This window comes from Barbatula barbatula (assembly GCF_947034865.1).
Source record: "Barbatula barbatula genome assembly, chromosome: 6".
Taxonomy (NCBI): domain Eukaryota; kingdom Metazoa; phylum Chordata; class Actinopteri; order Cypriniformes; family Nemacheilidae; genus Barbatula; species Barbatula barbatula.
The window spans coordinates 25,449,875-25,466,493 of NC_136765.1; the positions used below are offsets into that span (position 1 = coordinate 25,449,875).

General features: G+C 39.6%; 3 protein-coding genes across 3 annotated transcripts; 1 reads left to right on the forward strand and 2 right to left on the reverse strand.

Moving 5' to 3' along the window:
* Positions 1 to 8,823: 8,823 nt before the first annotated feature.
* chrm5a (cholinergic receptor, muscarinic 5a) lies at positions 8,824 to 10,332 on the forward strand (the record flags this gene model as incomplete). Its single annotated transcript, XM_079459381.1, has 1 exon — positions 8,824 to 10,332. The coding sequence occupies exon 1, from the start codon at positions 8,938 to 8,940 to the stop codon at positions 10,330 to 10,332; it is 1,395 nt and encodes a 464-aa protein (XP_079315507.1). The 5' UTR covers positions 8,824 to 8,937.
* A 931-nt stretch (positions 10,333 to 11,263) lies between these two features.
* On the reverse strand, positions 11,264 to 14,199 carry LOC306895369 (fibrinogen-like protein 1-like protein). Its single transcript, XM_079458583.1, has 3 exons — positions 14,029 to 14,199; positions 13,821 to 13,956; positions 11,264 to 12,849 (listed from the first exon to the last, which is right to left on the reverse strand). Exons 2-3 carry the CDS (start codon positions 13,939 to 13,941, stop codon positions 12,155 to 12,157), a joined length of 816 nt encoding a protein of 271 aa, XP_079314709.1. The 5' UTR covers positions 13,942 to 13,956; positions 14,029 to 14,199; the 3' UTR covers positions 11,264 to 12,154.
* A 168-nt stretch (positions 14,200 to 14,367) lies between these two features.
* Positions 14,368 to 16,492, reverse strand: emc7a (ER membrane protein complex subunit 7a). The gene is made up of 5 exons (XM_079458956.1): positions 16,094 to 16,492; positions 15,874 to 15,993; positions 15,157 to 15,295; positions 14,994 to 15,074; positions 14,368 to 14,890 (listed from the first exon to the last, which is right to left on the reverse strand). Exons 1-5 carry the CDS (start codon positions 16,324 to 16,326, stop codon positions 14,717 to 14,719), a joined length of 747 nt encoding a protein of 248 aa, XP_079315082.1. The 5' UTR covers positions 16,327 to 16,492; the 3' UTR covers positions 14,368 to 14,716.
* Between the last annotated feature and the right edge of the window lie 127 nt (positions 16,493 to 16,619).

Below are 16,619 nucleotides of genomic sequence, written 5' to 3' on the forward strand. Positions count from 1 at the left end.
TCTCTCTCTCTCTCTCTCTCTCTCTCTGTCTCTCTGTCTCTCTCTCTCTGTCTCTCTCTCTCTCTCTCTCTCTCTCTCTGTCTCTCTCTCTCTCTCTCTCTCTCTCTCTGTCTCTCTGTCTCTCTCTCTCTGTCTCTCTCTCTGTCTCTGTCTCTGTCTCTCTCTCTCTCTCTCTGTCTCTCTCTCTCTCTGTCTCTCTCTCTCTGTCTCTCTCTCTGTCTCTCTCTCTGCGCTCACTGTCTTGGAACATAATGCAGCGTTGCGCCCTGTGGGATTTTTTTCTCTCCAGCGCGTCGTCAGCTGTTTGTGCGCCGGTCAGAGAGCAGCAGCGCTCAGGTTTCGCAGCTCTTATTGCGGCAGTAAATGAGTTTGTTTTAATGTAATATGTGCAGGCAATGGAAAGCTTTGGATGAAACACTCTGCATACTTTGGATTTACAGTCTGACGTGACAGCCCTGGACATCTCTGTGATGCTGGAGGAGTTTTTCACCATGTTTACCTGCGCACTGAGGAACTTGACATCTCTCATTATGTGAGCCGGTGTTGTGGATTTCATCTGTAAGTACAGCTTTATGTGATGTGTTTAAGTAACACTTTGTATCTTAGACCCATATACTGTATATATAATGTAGGTTTCCATGAAGGTCCAGGCTGGTATGATAAATGTTTAAATGAAGTTAATTGAACGTGAAACACAATCAATGTTTTTGAGTTTTTTTGTCTACTTGATGTTCTTTTAAAATGAAGACGACGAGTTAAGCCAAAGAGTTACAGTTTCACGTTCACAAGTCAGTTTAACATGTTCCAATCGTTTTTTATATTGTGTGAATTCTCACGCATGGTATTAAATCAAAATGAACGATTTAAGTGAAGTGAACAGCATCACATCTTTATGTATAATACAGCAGAAGTGAACATAGGGTTGATTTTCATGCAACGCAGACACAAGATACAGACTGATTGAATACAGCGGTTGCAGAGTACGAAATGTAAACTCAAAAATAATAGTAATCCAGATATAAAACACTTTTATACAATGAAAAACATGTCCTCCGTCAGCACCTGACTGATCAGTTCTGACTCTCTTTTCTCTTTTCTACTCATCAAAATAAATGAATGCGTAGCTCTGTATACTGTGGTGGGCAATATGAGACCAGTTCTACTGCACTTATGCTTTTTGTTGTCCTTACACAGGTTTCAATTGCTTCTATTGTTTACCTCATTCCTAAGTCGCTTTGGATAAACGTATCTGCTATGACTTAATGTAAATGTAAAATGCAAATATAAAACAGTGAAAACGTGAAAGTTGAAATCAGTATATCAGGTTGTATTGCATAGTGAAGGACAGTACAGTACAGTACAGTATAGAATAGTATAGTATACACTGTATTGTATAGCACTGTACAGTGTAGTGTATTATCAAAAAAGTTCCTACAGTATAGGATGGTATAGCCAAGCACAGTATAGCATGACACAGTTCAGTACAATACATTATATGATGTAGGATTGAATGTATGGAATACAGTGTAGTATGGGATAGTACAGTACAGTATAGTACAGCACTGTACAGTATAGTGTATTATAGAATAGAACTGTATCTTTATAGTATAGCATATAGTACAGTATGATACAGCATAGTATCAAATGGAATTGTTTCCTACAGTATAGCATGACACTGTACAGTTCAGTACATTATATGATGTAGAATTGAATGTATTGAATACAGTGTAGTATGGTATAGTACAGTATAGTGCAGCATAGTGTAGTGCACACTATATTGTATAGCACTGTACAGTATAGTGTATAATCAAATAGAATTGTATCTTTATAGTATAGTAAATTGTACAGTATTGTAAATTGCTATATATGATATAGCATAGTATAAAATGCAATCGTTTCATACAGTATAGGATGGTATAGCACGGCACGGTACAGTACAGTACATTATATGATATATGGTTGTTTGGATTGTATACAGTGTAGAATGGTCTAGCATCGTACAGTACATTATGGTTCAGTAAAGTATAGTACAGTACACTACTGCATACTCTAGTAAATTGTTTAGTTGGTCAGTGGTGTCTGGTTATAATGTTGAGTTAAACGGTTAAAAACTGAACTTTGTCAGTGAAAATGGAAGTGAGAGGTCACAGTTGTAAACACTCAGTTTCCATTCATCACAGAATGTCAAGGTGTGAGCGGTGTTCTAAGCTGCACGCTCTTGTAAAGTGCACCTGATGATCATCCAGGTAATCTGAACAGACTGAACATGCGTATATATCAAGTCAAGTCAAGTGAGCTTGATGATGTGGGAACATACAGTGGAAAGAAATGTGTTACATATAGTGACAGAAGGACATAAACTGGACTATGTATCCATACAGTATACACTACACATATGTAATAGGAAGTCAACACTGCAATGTAGCAAGTATGTTCTCATTCATCAGTTTCTATCAGTACTGTAGGAGGAAGAACCACAAACACCACAGATCTACACCCCTGCAGACAACAGCATCATCTGATGACTCTGAACCCATTGTGGTCATATATCAGATACACTGCCGACGTGCAGCTATGAAAATCTGTATGTATGAATGTTTGAACCTGGTTTGTAGCTGTCGACCCTGACACAGATTAGAGTCGGTCAGCCGTGATTTAAAGCAGTCCATGCAGAGAGCTTAAATAAAGAAACACTGTCACGCTTTTAAACCTGAGACACTTTAAACAGACGAGACAGTTCAAGTCAAATCCCGTCTGTTCTTATAATCACCACACAAGATTAGATTGTACATTGTGAGAAATAACGGCTTAATGCGAAATCCTTATTTAGAATTGAATTAAAACCTGTTATAAATAACTAAACTATTGAACACTGAATTCTTAAACTCCCTTAGACGCATATGTACAAAGAATATGAAGTAAACGAAAAAAATAAACAAGTCTTTCTGAGAGAGAGAGAGAGAGAGAGAGAGAGAGAGAGAGAGACGGACAGAGAGAGAGAGAGAGAGTGAGACGGACAGAGAAGGACAGAGAGAGAGACGGACAGAGCGAGAGAGAGAGAGACGGAGAGAGAGAGAGACAGACAGAGAGAGAGACGGACAGAGAGAGAGACGGACAGAGAGAGAGACGGACAGAGAGAGAGAGACGGACAGAGAGAGAGAGACGGACAGAGAGAGAGAGAGAGACGGACAGAGAGAGAGAGAGAGACGGACAGAGAGAGAGAGACGGACAGAGAGAGAGAGAGAGAGACGGACAGAGAGGGACAGAGAGAGAGAGAGAGACGGACAGAGAGAGAGAGAGAGACGGACAGAGAGAGAGAGACGGACAGAGCGAGAGAGAGAGAGACGGACAGAGAGGGACAGAGAGAGAGACGGACAGAGCGCGAGAGAGAGAGAGAGAGAGAGACGGACAGAGAGGGACAGAGAGGGACAGAGAGAGAGACGGACAGAGAGAGGTGTATTTGCCAAATGCACAAGATGTGTGAAGCATGAATCCTTAAAGACATAAGAGGCTATGCATTCTGACTTCTTTACACTGTTGAACGTGCTGGCTTCTCATCAACTTGTTAAAAAATGAGTCAGACGTATTCGCTGTTAACACTGCCCCAGACATTTTTTTTTTTTAAGTCTGGATCCTATTCCTTTTATTGGGTTTACTATCCCGGGAAAAGCTCGGCAAGGCAAAAGAAAGAGCCCACCCAAGCGTCAACCGCCGAGCGATAGGAAGAACCGCTTACCATCAAGATTGGCGCTGTGGGCCTGCAGCTTGTTACTCTTCTGATAGCGAGAGAAGTTAAGGTGTGTTTGTTTGTTCACGGCATTGATGGATGTTATATAAACGGTGGATATAACTCTGGATTTGCAGATGGTTTGAAACTGATAGATGGTGCGATCCCAGCGCTAAAAGATGAAGGACATGAACTGCACGCGGTAAGTCAAACTAAGTCATACGTCTGTGTTTTGTTGGCAGTCGGAACGTACGTGCATAATAAGGGATAATGCGATGATGTGTTGTGTGCTCCTGCTGTAGTTCCATCCCCACTGCCCGCCTCCAGCAGCTCATATTTTTCCGTAATTATCATACAGCTGTATCTCTCTTTCATAAATGTGATCAAACTAAACACTCTTCGGAGATACGACGTATGCAATACTACTGTATAGGTACTCACAAATAATATGAGATTGGCAGAAACTGCGCGTGTTACCTCATCTTTAAATATATAAAGTGTAACATAAACGTTTAATTTAGGATAACACATGCATTTTAGTTCACACTATTTAGGTATGTGTAGTACTTTAAAGGCTTTTTATGTGATGTCTTTAAAGGCCAGATTCTCATTGCAGATGGTGTAAATGTTGCACGAAAGTACCCAGAGAAAAGTGTTATTGCTGACATGTTGCTCTTTCTCGGATGTGTTTTATTTAAACATCAAGTCAATTTCAGTCTCATATGTTTCTCCTAAAACTGCTCAGGAGAAATAATAACAGATGCAAAAGAGTGTAATCGTTGAAACACATGAAGAGTCTGGAGGTGTAAATGAATGCAGATGGTTGAGGTCAAAACATCTGGATTTGGATAAATGTGATGAGAAATGTTTGAGTTCATATTCAGATCTTCAATAATATTGACTTTTGATTGCAGACGAGACAAATCTGGGCTCAGTTTGTGAAGAAAGCATGAAAGCGTAGTTTGACAGATGAAGAGTCCTGTCTTTCTTTAGTCTGAAGATGAGGAGACTGACATCAGACTGTCAGTCAATAAAATGTCATCATTTATTCATTTACTTCCTCAGAAATCTGCCCACGCCACCAACTGCCAACACGAGAGTAATCTTAAACATTCCAAACCCAATGAAACCAAATACAATTGCTGAAGACTCTCTGAATTAAACCTCACTCCATCTTTTCTGATTCTATTGAACTGGAAGTTGCAATCGTTTTTACTTCCGTATTTTGATGCATTTCCCAGTGAAATGGAATTTCGAATAAGAAAACATAGTGGGCGTGGCTTTCGTCTTTTTCTACATTTTGAGTGGATAAAAACAGCTGTTTCGTTTGAAATGGAACTGGCACCAGACTGACAGTCGAAGGGGAGGAGCTAACAGATGCTCTGTCCAAGCCGTCTAACATACGTCATTTAAGATGGATGGAAGTGCTTTTTTTAGATTTTAACTAAAGATTATGATGGCACATAATTAAAAAAAAAACACAATCTATTTACAATAAACGCTGCAATATTTCATGAAAAACAGGCATTGTCATTTTTCATTTCACTGGGACTTTAAGTCACACTTAGAAATGGCTGAATGTGATTAAAAACGAGCGTCTTTTTTGTCTAAATACGGCTTGATATTTTCCACAGAAGCCTGATTCTCTTTTTATTTCAAAATGTCTGATGTTTAGTTTCTGTCAAACAGGTATGTATAATGATTTACAGCCACATTTTGATGTTTAATGTTATTTTTATGTTTTTGTTGAACACCAATTGTCTTTAATTGTTTTGATACTGTTCATTTGTTAATGTGCCCTAAATGTCCAAATACTTTTTGGGTTCCTCTGTATGTCTAAGATGTTTTGAAGGAAACATACACTTTTGAAGAGGCGGTTTACAAAAGATCATCAATAGTTGATTTTTCTTCTCCTTGTCTGTCCAACCCTGCTCCTGGAGAGCTACTGTCCGGCAGACTTTGGCAATTTTCCAAACGGAAGTGAGCATCTCTATGCACGCTCCCTTCGAATGGCTGAGCCCTTGAAGTGAACACTTTGAAGGGTGTAGGGCATCACTGTCTCTCGTGTATGCGTTTGGATTTCCCTTCACAAAGGGAATGACTGGCCAAATGTTCCCTTCAAATGATAAAGGAAACCTATAAACAAGTAGCTACTATTAAACATATTAAACATACTTTACCTATAAACTAAATTATCTTAAACTATATTTTAACCATCTTAAATAATTATTAAAATCAATATTTATCACTGACAAGTATCGTTTAAAACAAAAACATGCATTTGTAACCATATTTGCTTCAAAATACGTCTCGAGAACTCGTAATCCAAGATCACGTGTCGTGATCACAAACGTTACTCAGTTCGTTCAAGTGTTCAGTGTTTATCTCTGGAGTGTTGATAGCGTCTAATCTCATATCACCTGGGGCCGGTTGTTTAAAAGTAATCTGACTGGATTTCGGCTATCGGATTGAATCAAATCTTAAAAATCGATTTAGTCGAACTTGGATTAGATCACAAAAAACAATCTAGCTTTTGGTCTGGGATCAAATTGTGAGTTTGTGGTGTTCGAAACGTTTTAGTAAGATTGGGATATATTTGAGCCAAAGAATCAGGATTATACCAATAAAACTTTAAAACTAGTGAAAGAATACAACATTTGTATCATGTAATATACACACGGTCATCCTCTTATCTTTTTGGCGCCTTAAAATTAATGGAAAGTGTTTTTCAATCACATTGGCAGAAGTATCAGTGATCAACCGGTCAAAAGAAAGTCTTAGCTGGCGAACGCAGTCTCTCAGGTGAACACAACGCACTTTTTTGAGTGAAATATATATTTTAGTTTTCCGTCTCATATGTCCTTTAAGGGCCTCCGTGGAGCACTAGTATTCCAGATTTAGTCATCTAAAAATGTGTGTATTTGGATCAGGGTTACCCAATCCAGTTTTGCTTTGAAAAACCAGTACAAAAGTCAAATGGATTACCTGATCCAGACAGGGATTTCCAAACCCTGATCACTCTGAGCCACTTTATCAACTACCGGCCCCAGCATCTTGTGTCCATGTGGTTCCTCTTTCTTATATATGACACACTTGGCATTATGATCGAAATCCAATTCCGATCCTGCTTCTCGATTTCCATTCTTATCGATTTCCAGTTTCGATTCCACAGTTGGAGAAAAACATTTAGACTTCAACCCATATAGTCATTTAGCCTGCTTATTGACTTGTGTGCAAACTCGTTTTGTGTATGTGTTCACACATGGAACCATGTTTTTTTCTGATGTATTACGTCATGGTTAGACTGTACTGTAATATAACTTTGGTTCATTTGCGGTTCCTGTGCTTTTAAATGCAAATACTATAGTTAAAACATTGTCAATTGTCACGAGGGCTTTTATTAAGATTTCAGCAGACCACCCAATGCGTGCACTTCTCTGAAAATATGCACACAGGAATAGATTAGAGTAAAATTGTCATCTCAGGTATCCTATTGCTATTCCTTTCGTTTCATTTTGATTCCCAACCCTACTAGACATGTTCAACTAGCCATTTCGATATGCAACATTTACAAAATACAAGACATCAGAGTAAAAATGAATTAGAGGTTTTCACACAGGTAAGTGTTAACTGTTCAAAGACTTTAAGAAATGTTTTTGCTTCACAGTTCAGTTTTACAATGCGATACACTGTATCTCTGTTTTATCCGACCATGTTAACTTGGGAAGAAATGCTCCTCCCCCCCAAAAAATAAAGAAGAAATGTATATTAAAACAAGCTTGATGTCATCAAGATAAGATCGTTGTCATTGCATTGAAATAAGATTCAAATATGAAGGCGTTTACAATCAATAAAAAGTTATTTACTACATACATGTTACAGAAATCAATACAATCCTGTATACGGTTTACTTGTTTGTGAGTAGATGTTAAGGGTTGTTTGTGTCGAGTACAGTGTGTGCTCAGAGAATGACACTGCAAACATGTGACACACACACAAACACACTTCAAGTGTGTGTTAGATTTGTCTTTACAGCATCTCTCAACCGTTTCCCTCGGGCTGAGATGATATTGGCTTTGTCATTCAAAAGAAATCACTCCTCAGTTTCCCTAGAAACAAAAAGCCGAAGTGAACACACAGATGTCACTGTCCTGACCATCATGCCGCTTCACGTGTGTGACGTCTGGGAGAAAAACTTGAGCATGTGATACTCTGTGAACATGATCCCTGAAACACAGATGCCGTATCATTTTACTGATATTACTGTATTTGATAATCACGGTTTGTAACAGTCAATGGTGTAAAAAAAGTTTTCTATACGTAGATGACATTAACAAAGGATGCGAGGAGACCGAAAAGCATCTTTGGTTACACTACAAATTTATTACGGAAATGATTCATAGAAACAAGGAGTTATTGGTTGTCAAATGTATATTATTCATATATTCTCATAATATGAATTCACTGTATATAAATGTATTTCTTCTCATATTATTTGTTGCAGTATGTCAATTCTTTAGATGAGACAGTTCTCTCGTTGTTCTGAATTCTCTATTTTGTATATGCTGTAAATATGATTTTTATTTCTTCTATTGTGAAATTGTATTGCATACTGAAGGGTGAAGAAGATGCAATGCGTTTCACTATTAAGTAAACTGCTGCCCTCTAGAGGCTATTTAATGATAAAACTGGGTAGGATTTTAACCTTTTTAATGAAAATTAAGAACTAATATTGAAATTCTTATAGACTTTTTTAAGATTCTTGGCTGATGTATTTGTGACCCAGCGACCGCATAACATTTTATGAGGTTTAAAACCAAAAAATGGAAAAGACGGGATATTTTCGAAATGTTTTCATTATTACAAGGTATAAAAAAACGTCTTTAAAGTATGCTTGTATTTTCAAGTATGTTTTAAGTATTTAATTTGAAATGGAAGTTTTAAAAAAATTTGTTTGTTGTGTTTGTTCTGAGCACTTCTGATCAAGACATTTGTCGTTTTGCTTCCTTCAGGCGATGCCGGAGCCGAGCTGTCCATCAAACTCGTTTATCGACACACTGCCATCATAAATCATGGATTCAGGAAATGTCACCATCACCGGGAACGTGTCGGACCTCCACCTGGTCACACACAGTCTGTGGGAGGTGGTCACCATAGCGACCGTCTCCGCCATCGTCAGCTTCATCACGATTGTTGGGAACATTCTGGTAATGTTGTCTTTTAAGGTGAACAGCCAGCTGAAGACAGTCAACAACTACTATCTGTTGAGCCTGGCCTTTGCCGACCTCATCATCGGCGTTTTCTCCATGAACTTGTACACCTCCTACATTCTGATGGGTTACTGGTCTCTGGGCAGTTTAGCGTGTGATTTGTGGTTGGCGATGGATTACGTTGCCAGCAACGCCTCCGTGATGAACCTACTGGTCATCAGTTTCGATCGATATTTCTCCATCACGAGACCTTTGACGTACCGAGCCAAGCGGACGCCGAGGCGAGCTGGCGTCATGATCGGCCTCGCATGGCTCGTGTCTTTCGTTCTCTGGGCTCCTCCGATCCTGTGCTGGCAGTATTTGGTAGGTAAGAGAACGGTACCTGAGGGGCAGTGTCAGATCCAGTTCTTCTCTGAACCGGTCATCACTTTTGGAACGGCCATAGCGGCTTTTTACATTCCCGTGTCCGTCATGACTATCTTATACTGCCGGATATACAAAGAAACCGAGAGGCGCACAAAAGACCTGGCCGGGCTTCAGGGCGTCAACTCCTCGACAAACTCCGACAGCACCGTTCAGCCTCGAAAAAAGATTCGATCTTGTTTCAACTGCAAACATCTGAAGGACGCTTCGGGGCGGAATCAGACGTCTTGGTCCTCCTCGCATCGCGGCGATGCGCCCGAGTGGTCAAAAACCGACCAACTTGCCAACTCCACCAACAGCTACGGCTCTTCTGAAGACGACGAGCGCTCGGTGTCTCCCGCCGTCCTCCAGACGCCCATCAGACATCAGCAGGGAAAAGCGGCAGCGTCCAATGGCAACTACAAGGAACACGCCGTTTTCCCATTCTCCCTCAAAGGAAGTCCTAGTAAGAACAAGAAATGCGTTTCTTACAAGTTTAAGCCGGTTTCAAAAGAAGAAGGTTTGCAGCTGAACACCGACGGCGAAAGGAAGGCCGGGACCTCTTCGTTCTCATCGGCCGAGTCCGTGAACGCACCTTCCTCTTCATCTTCATCCAAACCCACAGACGGCACGTTGAAAAGCCAGATGACCAAGAGGAAGAGGATGGTGCTGATCAAAGAGAGGAAGGCCGCTCAGACTCTCAGCGCCATTTTGCTGGCGTTCATACTGACGTGGACGCCCTACAACATCATGGTGCTCATCTCCACCTTCTGCTCGGACTGCATCCCGCTGGCGCTCTGGCATCTGGGCTACTGGCTGTGTTACGTCAACAGCACGGTGAACCCCATGTGCTACGCACTGTGCAACAAAACCTTTCAGAAGACGTTCCGCATGCTTCTGATGTGCCAGTGGAGGAAGAAGAGGGTCGAGGAGAAGCTCTACTGGTGTGGACAAAACCCCGCGGTCGGTAACAAGTTAACCGGAGCGACATGAGCGTTCACACAAGAACGGGTGAAAGAAAAAGTTCACCCAAAAATACAATTTTTTTATTAGTTATTCGCCCTCATGTCAAACATGTACAAATTTATTTCTTCTGCAAAACACACGAGAAGATATTCTGAAGAATGTCAATAACCTAAAAACACTAGACCACATGAGCATTTATCGAAATATCTTCTTTTGTGTTCCACATGAGAATGAAGAAATGACTACAGAATCGTGAAAGACTTTCTGTTGTATGTCTGCAGAACAAACGTGTTTTGCGGTTGTTCTGGTGGAACGTCACGTTATGGATACTACCAGCAACACTCGCGATAACAAGGGGTCAGAATAAATATGGAGTAAAATCGTAAAAGATGATATTTTTATTTTGCCAACGCTTCGGTACAAAGGCCTTCAATAGGGCTAAAGGGTTATAGGTGTGAACGAATTCCTTTAAATACAAACAGAAGCAAAGTTCAAACTTCCAAACGACCAGTAAAGTGGATGATGTCAAATATCAAACACGGTCTCATTTGTGCAGTAATGTAATTACACTTTTGAATATGTTATTAGTAACTAGTAATGAATTACTTTTTAAGAGTAACTTGCACAACACTGGACATCATCCACTTTCTAATTGGTCGTTTGAACTTTCTGATTGGCTTCTGTTTCTGTTTATAGGAATTCATTCACACTTGTAAGCTTATAGCCCTGATGAAGGCCTGTGTGCCGAAACACGTTGGCAAAATGAAGCGATAATCTTTTATCGAGTTTGGTCATCAACTTTTGTTCCGCATTTATTCTGACCCGTCTTTATCACGAGTGTTCCAGAACAAACATGAAATCATTTTTCGGTGTCAGTGATGTGTTTATTTGTGTTTACAGGGCTATTTGTTGCGTATCACTTCGAATGCCTTCGTGTGCCATTACTGATCTTTTAAACTTCAGAACATGATAGTAAATGGCTTTATTTCCTCATGACAATTGTTACAATAATCAAAAAGTTTTAAGTGTCACGTCCATTTAAAGGCTCAGGAGCGTCTTATATTGTCAAGTTCATGTGTTGCTGGTGTGTGTCTCTCATACACTTTTAAATATAAAGGTTTCTAAAATGTTCTCTTTGTTGGGCTGAATGCTTACATAAAGTATCTTTAACATCCACAAAGCTTTCTCTATATTTCTTTATAGTGGAAAAAGGTTCAACAGAGCTTAAAAATGTAAGAAAGCTTTCTTTCTTTTTTGGGCAACAAACATTCGATCTTCTATGACCTTACAGCAAAGAACATTTTTAAGCATCTTTATGTTCAAGATGTGTACCATATGTGAAAACAGTTTCCAACTAAAATGTGACTTTTTGTCTCTAGGTGCTTGCAAAAACAATGTTCATTGCAAATATACAGTATAAAAGTAAACGTTGATCAAACATGTAACAACTTTGTAGTTCACTATAACTGCGTGTGTAAACTTTTACTTTAAATCTTCCTCAAAGCATCCAGGATTTTACAATACAATATTTAAATGTCCGTTGAATAAAATATTTCATCTGAATAATTGATCATAACGTGTTTAATTCATCCCTATGTTAACATTTTACGAACGTTTTTAAATTAAAGGGATAGTTCACCAATAATGAATGTTCTTTCAACATTTATTCACCTCCATGTCATGTCAAACCTGTATGAGTTTCTTTCTTCTTCTGAGAAGAAAAAAGGAAGATATTTTGAAGAATGTTGATAACCAAACAACATTGGAGCCCATTGTATGAGACATTTCTTAAAATATCTTCTCACAGTTTTTTGGGGGATTGGTGAACTATCCATTTAAACTATTAAGATCACAGTTCATCTTTCTTGCAGTCTCCGCCATAAACCAGCTTCACGTGATCTGAGGGTTTCACCATCATCCAGGCGTATTTACACAGATGTTCTTTATTACAGTCCTTCTGCCAGTAGATGACGTTCCTGCGGTTCAGATTGGCACCGGCGCAGGCATCGTACCACCACCCGCCGCCCGGCACACCGTGGAACTCCAGCTTGGCGCAGTTCTGGAAGTAGTTGTCGTTATCTTTGTCTTTGGTGGTGAACCTCTGGTTGTCATGGAGATAGTTCTCCGTATCCACGGTGAGAGCATCCACCGCCGTGCCTTGAAAGAGACCCAGACGCAGACGATACTGGGCGTCCTCGTTCTCCACCATCACCGGGTCGTACTCGCCCATCTTGGTGACGGCGTCTTTGTCGACCAGTTTGATGCCGAGTTTGTATCTGGCCGGGCCGCGGGTGAGCTGGTGCAGGTAGCCGTTGCCCAGCCAGTGATTTCCTGTGAGAGATCCGAATCCTTTCTTATATTCGTCCCAGGTGCGATCGAAGTCCACGCTGCTGTTGACCGTGATGTGCTGCACGACCGTCCAGCCGCCATCGTGCATGGCGCAGTAAACAGCGATGGGCGCATCTGCGGGTTTGATGAGATACAAACCATCTTGTGCGTGCCCGCCGGACAAATGCCACAGCTCGTGACAATCTGTGGGAATCTCTGAATGAGAAAAACAAGCCGTTACTTTTCTTCTTGAATGACGTCATCTCAACTTCACTCACCAATAATCGGTTTAAAGACCAAAACATGCTTTCTTCATGACATCATTACACAGATTTAGCATACAGTTTACTATTGCAGATGGTATCTCTAGCGAAGGTTAAACCGATATAATTACTCCTCATTATCAGAGGTGAACACACCCTGGGTTGTGTTTGACCTATGACCTGTGCTTTACCTCAGCTCTTTATCATGTCTTTGCATGAAAACAAATCAATGATTCTCAGCAGAGTTAAACAATCCAAGAACAACTATACTTCAAGTTCATTTCATACCCAAGTAAATGATGTAGTCAAGTAATATCAATGTTCTAGTAGTATACTTGTAGGTGTACTTGGAAATATTTCTCGGAATCACATTGGCAAACTTTTGGGATTATAAACACTTCATTTTTAGCACACTTTAAGTGCAATAGCAGTTAACTTTGAGTAAAAAACAATGTTCCCATTTTTTTTACTTGGCACATTTTTTTGTATTCTCAGTAAACTTCTAGTATATATCGTTCTGCACTTTACGTATACTATTACGTTCCTATTTAGGTATTCATTTTTATATTTGAAATGTACTATGAAGTACACTTAGTTTGATTCTAGTGCACCGATTTTCTAAATGTATGGATGATGTTCTATAGTTTAATGTAAGATGAATATTATTGAATTTAGATGTGAAATCATACTTGCAGTACGTATTTGTTCATACAAATGAAAGTAGGAAATGAAAAGTAAAATGAAAGTAAGACCTGTAATGTGATATGTTTTGTCATGTTGCTCGCTTGACATTATATGCAGTAACTCACCTTGAAACTTCTGGATCTTGAGTATAACGCATGCTGACGAGTTTGTGTTCCGTGTAAATCGGGTCACTTTCTAAACATTTATAGTATGTAAAACAGGATAAATGGCACAACAAACCTTTATGTCCGAGGTTCAGGATGAATTTGTGTTCCTCCGGAGCGAGCATGTGGATGTTTTCCACAGATGGTTCTGTTTGAACATGTTCCAGCAGAACCAGACAAACCCACAACACCAGCATGATGGATCAGAATCTCTGAGAATGAGAAATAATAGAAATCAACACTTGCATGAATTAAAACAATTATCTTAGCTTATAAAGACTTACCGTTCACATTAGAACAAAATCCGAGTGTCTGGCTCCAAAAGAGACCTGCCAGCTCATATCCCAGAATTCAGTGGGGCACTATCAGCGCTGGACTTCAGCCTCGTCACATCAAGGGTTAAAGTCTTTGATCGGGATACTAGATGAGTTCTTTTGTGCTGGATTATTTTATCTGATCCATTTCAGCCTTTGACTCTTGTGTTGTAATGCCCCCGCACACAAACAGACAGCGGCTGTATTTACATTCAGTCTCTCGTTCACAAGCTCATTTGACTAAAGCATAATCGGAACCGTCACGATAAAGGACTGTACATACAATAAAAGACACATGGAAACCTGAGAAAGACTTCATACTTTTATTTAGTTTCTCATTAAATAACTTTATTCTGTAATAAATACTGAACTCTCATGACATTTATCCACAGGGTGAGCCAACTTGAATACAGTTGCACTATAAATAATCACCGGAAAATCTGAATACAGTAGATTTGCTTATGCAAATTACAGTCTAGGCCTAACAGGCCCGCTTTATTGAAATATGAATACAGACTCATGATATGTTCGACCTTACTGCATTCACTGATTTTGTTTCTATTAGTGTTTTTCATCCATTTCTGGTTTAAGACCGATCCTCCTCAGATGAAGTAAGGTCCACATGGGCCATGACATCAGCCTCGTGCATTTCTTGTAATTACTTCCTTCTCGGACCTCCACCCTTTTGACCTGGAGCTCCGCCCTTTGGGACCCGAGTTCCACCTCCTGGCTTCTTTTGACTTTTGGGCGGTGAAAAGAATTTGGTCATGAGCTCGGAAACATCTGGAAGCTCGGGATTTGGGTTCAGCATGTTCATAGACTGCTCCATTTCCTTTAAATAAAACAAAACAAATGGACAGTTTATTAAAAAACTTTAAAAATATATATATTTTAACACAGACCCCTGTAAAAAATTAACTTTTAGGAATGAATACCCTTCTCATCTCGGGGTCACTTGTGTTGATGACTTTAGGAAGGAGAACAATTATGAGAAGAGGAAGCACCATCATATACACCTGATAGAATCACAAGAGTCAATTTTACATCGATGTTTTATTTTTTTTTAAATAAAAATTTTTTTTTTTTTAAGAGGCTTACCATTGGATTCATGAAGAAATCAGACCAGCCCCAAGTTTCTCGTGGTATAAAATAGGGATGAGGTCCAGCGTATCTCATCTGAAGAGGATACGGCAGCTGGATCACTTCTGAGGTCTTGATGTAGTTCACCACACGAGCCCTAGAAACCAGAAATGATCAAGTATTAATAGACCAAAGGTTTTAAGTCTTTAAAATGATCGAATTTACCATTTCATAGTACAACAGAAACAGATGCAATGGTCAATTTTAAAATGTATTTTTGTAAACGTTGAAAGTAACGAAATAAAAATAAAAAGCTGTAAAAATTGTTGGTTGTAGGAAGCCAACTTTATTTATATAGCGCTTCTTTATTGTTAGAAAGCAGCTGTCCAAGAAACATATCGACTAAAAGCAAAACATATAAGGTTATACGAGTCAAAACCAAAAAAATGGTGAAAACGCAGAAGACAGACACACACAAACACACAATATGCACACGTACTAACACACATAGACACACACAGAGTGGTTATCACTGAGAATCACACATTTAAGATAAAGGAGAGAGATACACATGTCAAATATTAAACAGACTATACATTCCTATATGCAATATTAATTACGTAAAACTTTAAAATTCTACATTTACCATTTCATAGTTCAACATCAGTTGTAAACAAATTGTAATAAAAACAAAATAAAAATGGTTGGTTGTTGGAAGCAAAATGATGTAAGCACCTAATTTTGCCTGTGCTGGTGATGTCAACTCGCACAGGTTGAAATCTGTATGTTGGAGATGAGATGTCCAGCACATGTGATCCAGAAGGCACATCACTGACAGTAAATCCTCCATCAGACCTGCACAGCCCATCCAAGAAACAATGACGTAATGTACAGCGCTACAACTCCAAACAAACACACTGAATGTAATTCTGTCTCGTGCAGTTTATTTATAGACCTGAGAAATCCCACGTGTTTGTCTCCATCGAGCAGAACCCGAGCAGATGAGATCCAGTCGTGAGTTCTGACCCCAGGAACCACAGCTCGACCCAACACCTGAACCTTGACATCCTCTGATCTCACGTCATCTTTATCACCTTCGTGCGTTACGTCATGCGTCACGTCGTGAGAGATCGCCGCGTGAAACCCAAACAACACAACCCATAAACGTAAACAATGACTCATATGCATGTTCTTAGGAGGATTCGTTTCGTGTAGATGTGTTCATGAGTCGTTTAAACGCGCTCCATACTCAAATAAAAGCACATGATATCTGCGGCAAGTTCGTACCGTCTCTGTTGTCAAAGTTTGACAGACGCACGGCGATGACGTCACAGGACACGTGCTCTTCGTGTACATGTTTGTAATTTTTGGACATTTATTTCTAGAAAATACAGAACATAATAGGCTTGTTTGTAAGGGGAGGAGTCAAAAAACTGCAGTAAGGGGAGGAGTCAAAAAACACCTTTGAAGTCGGACACTTC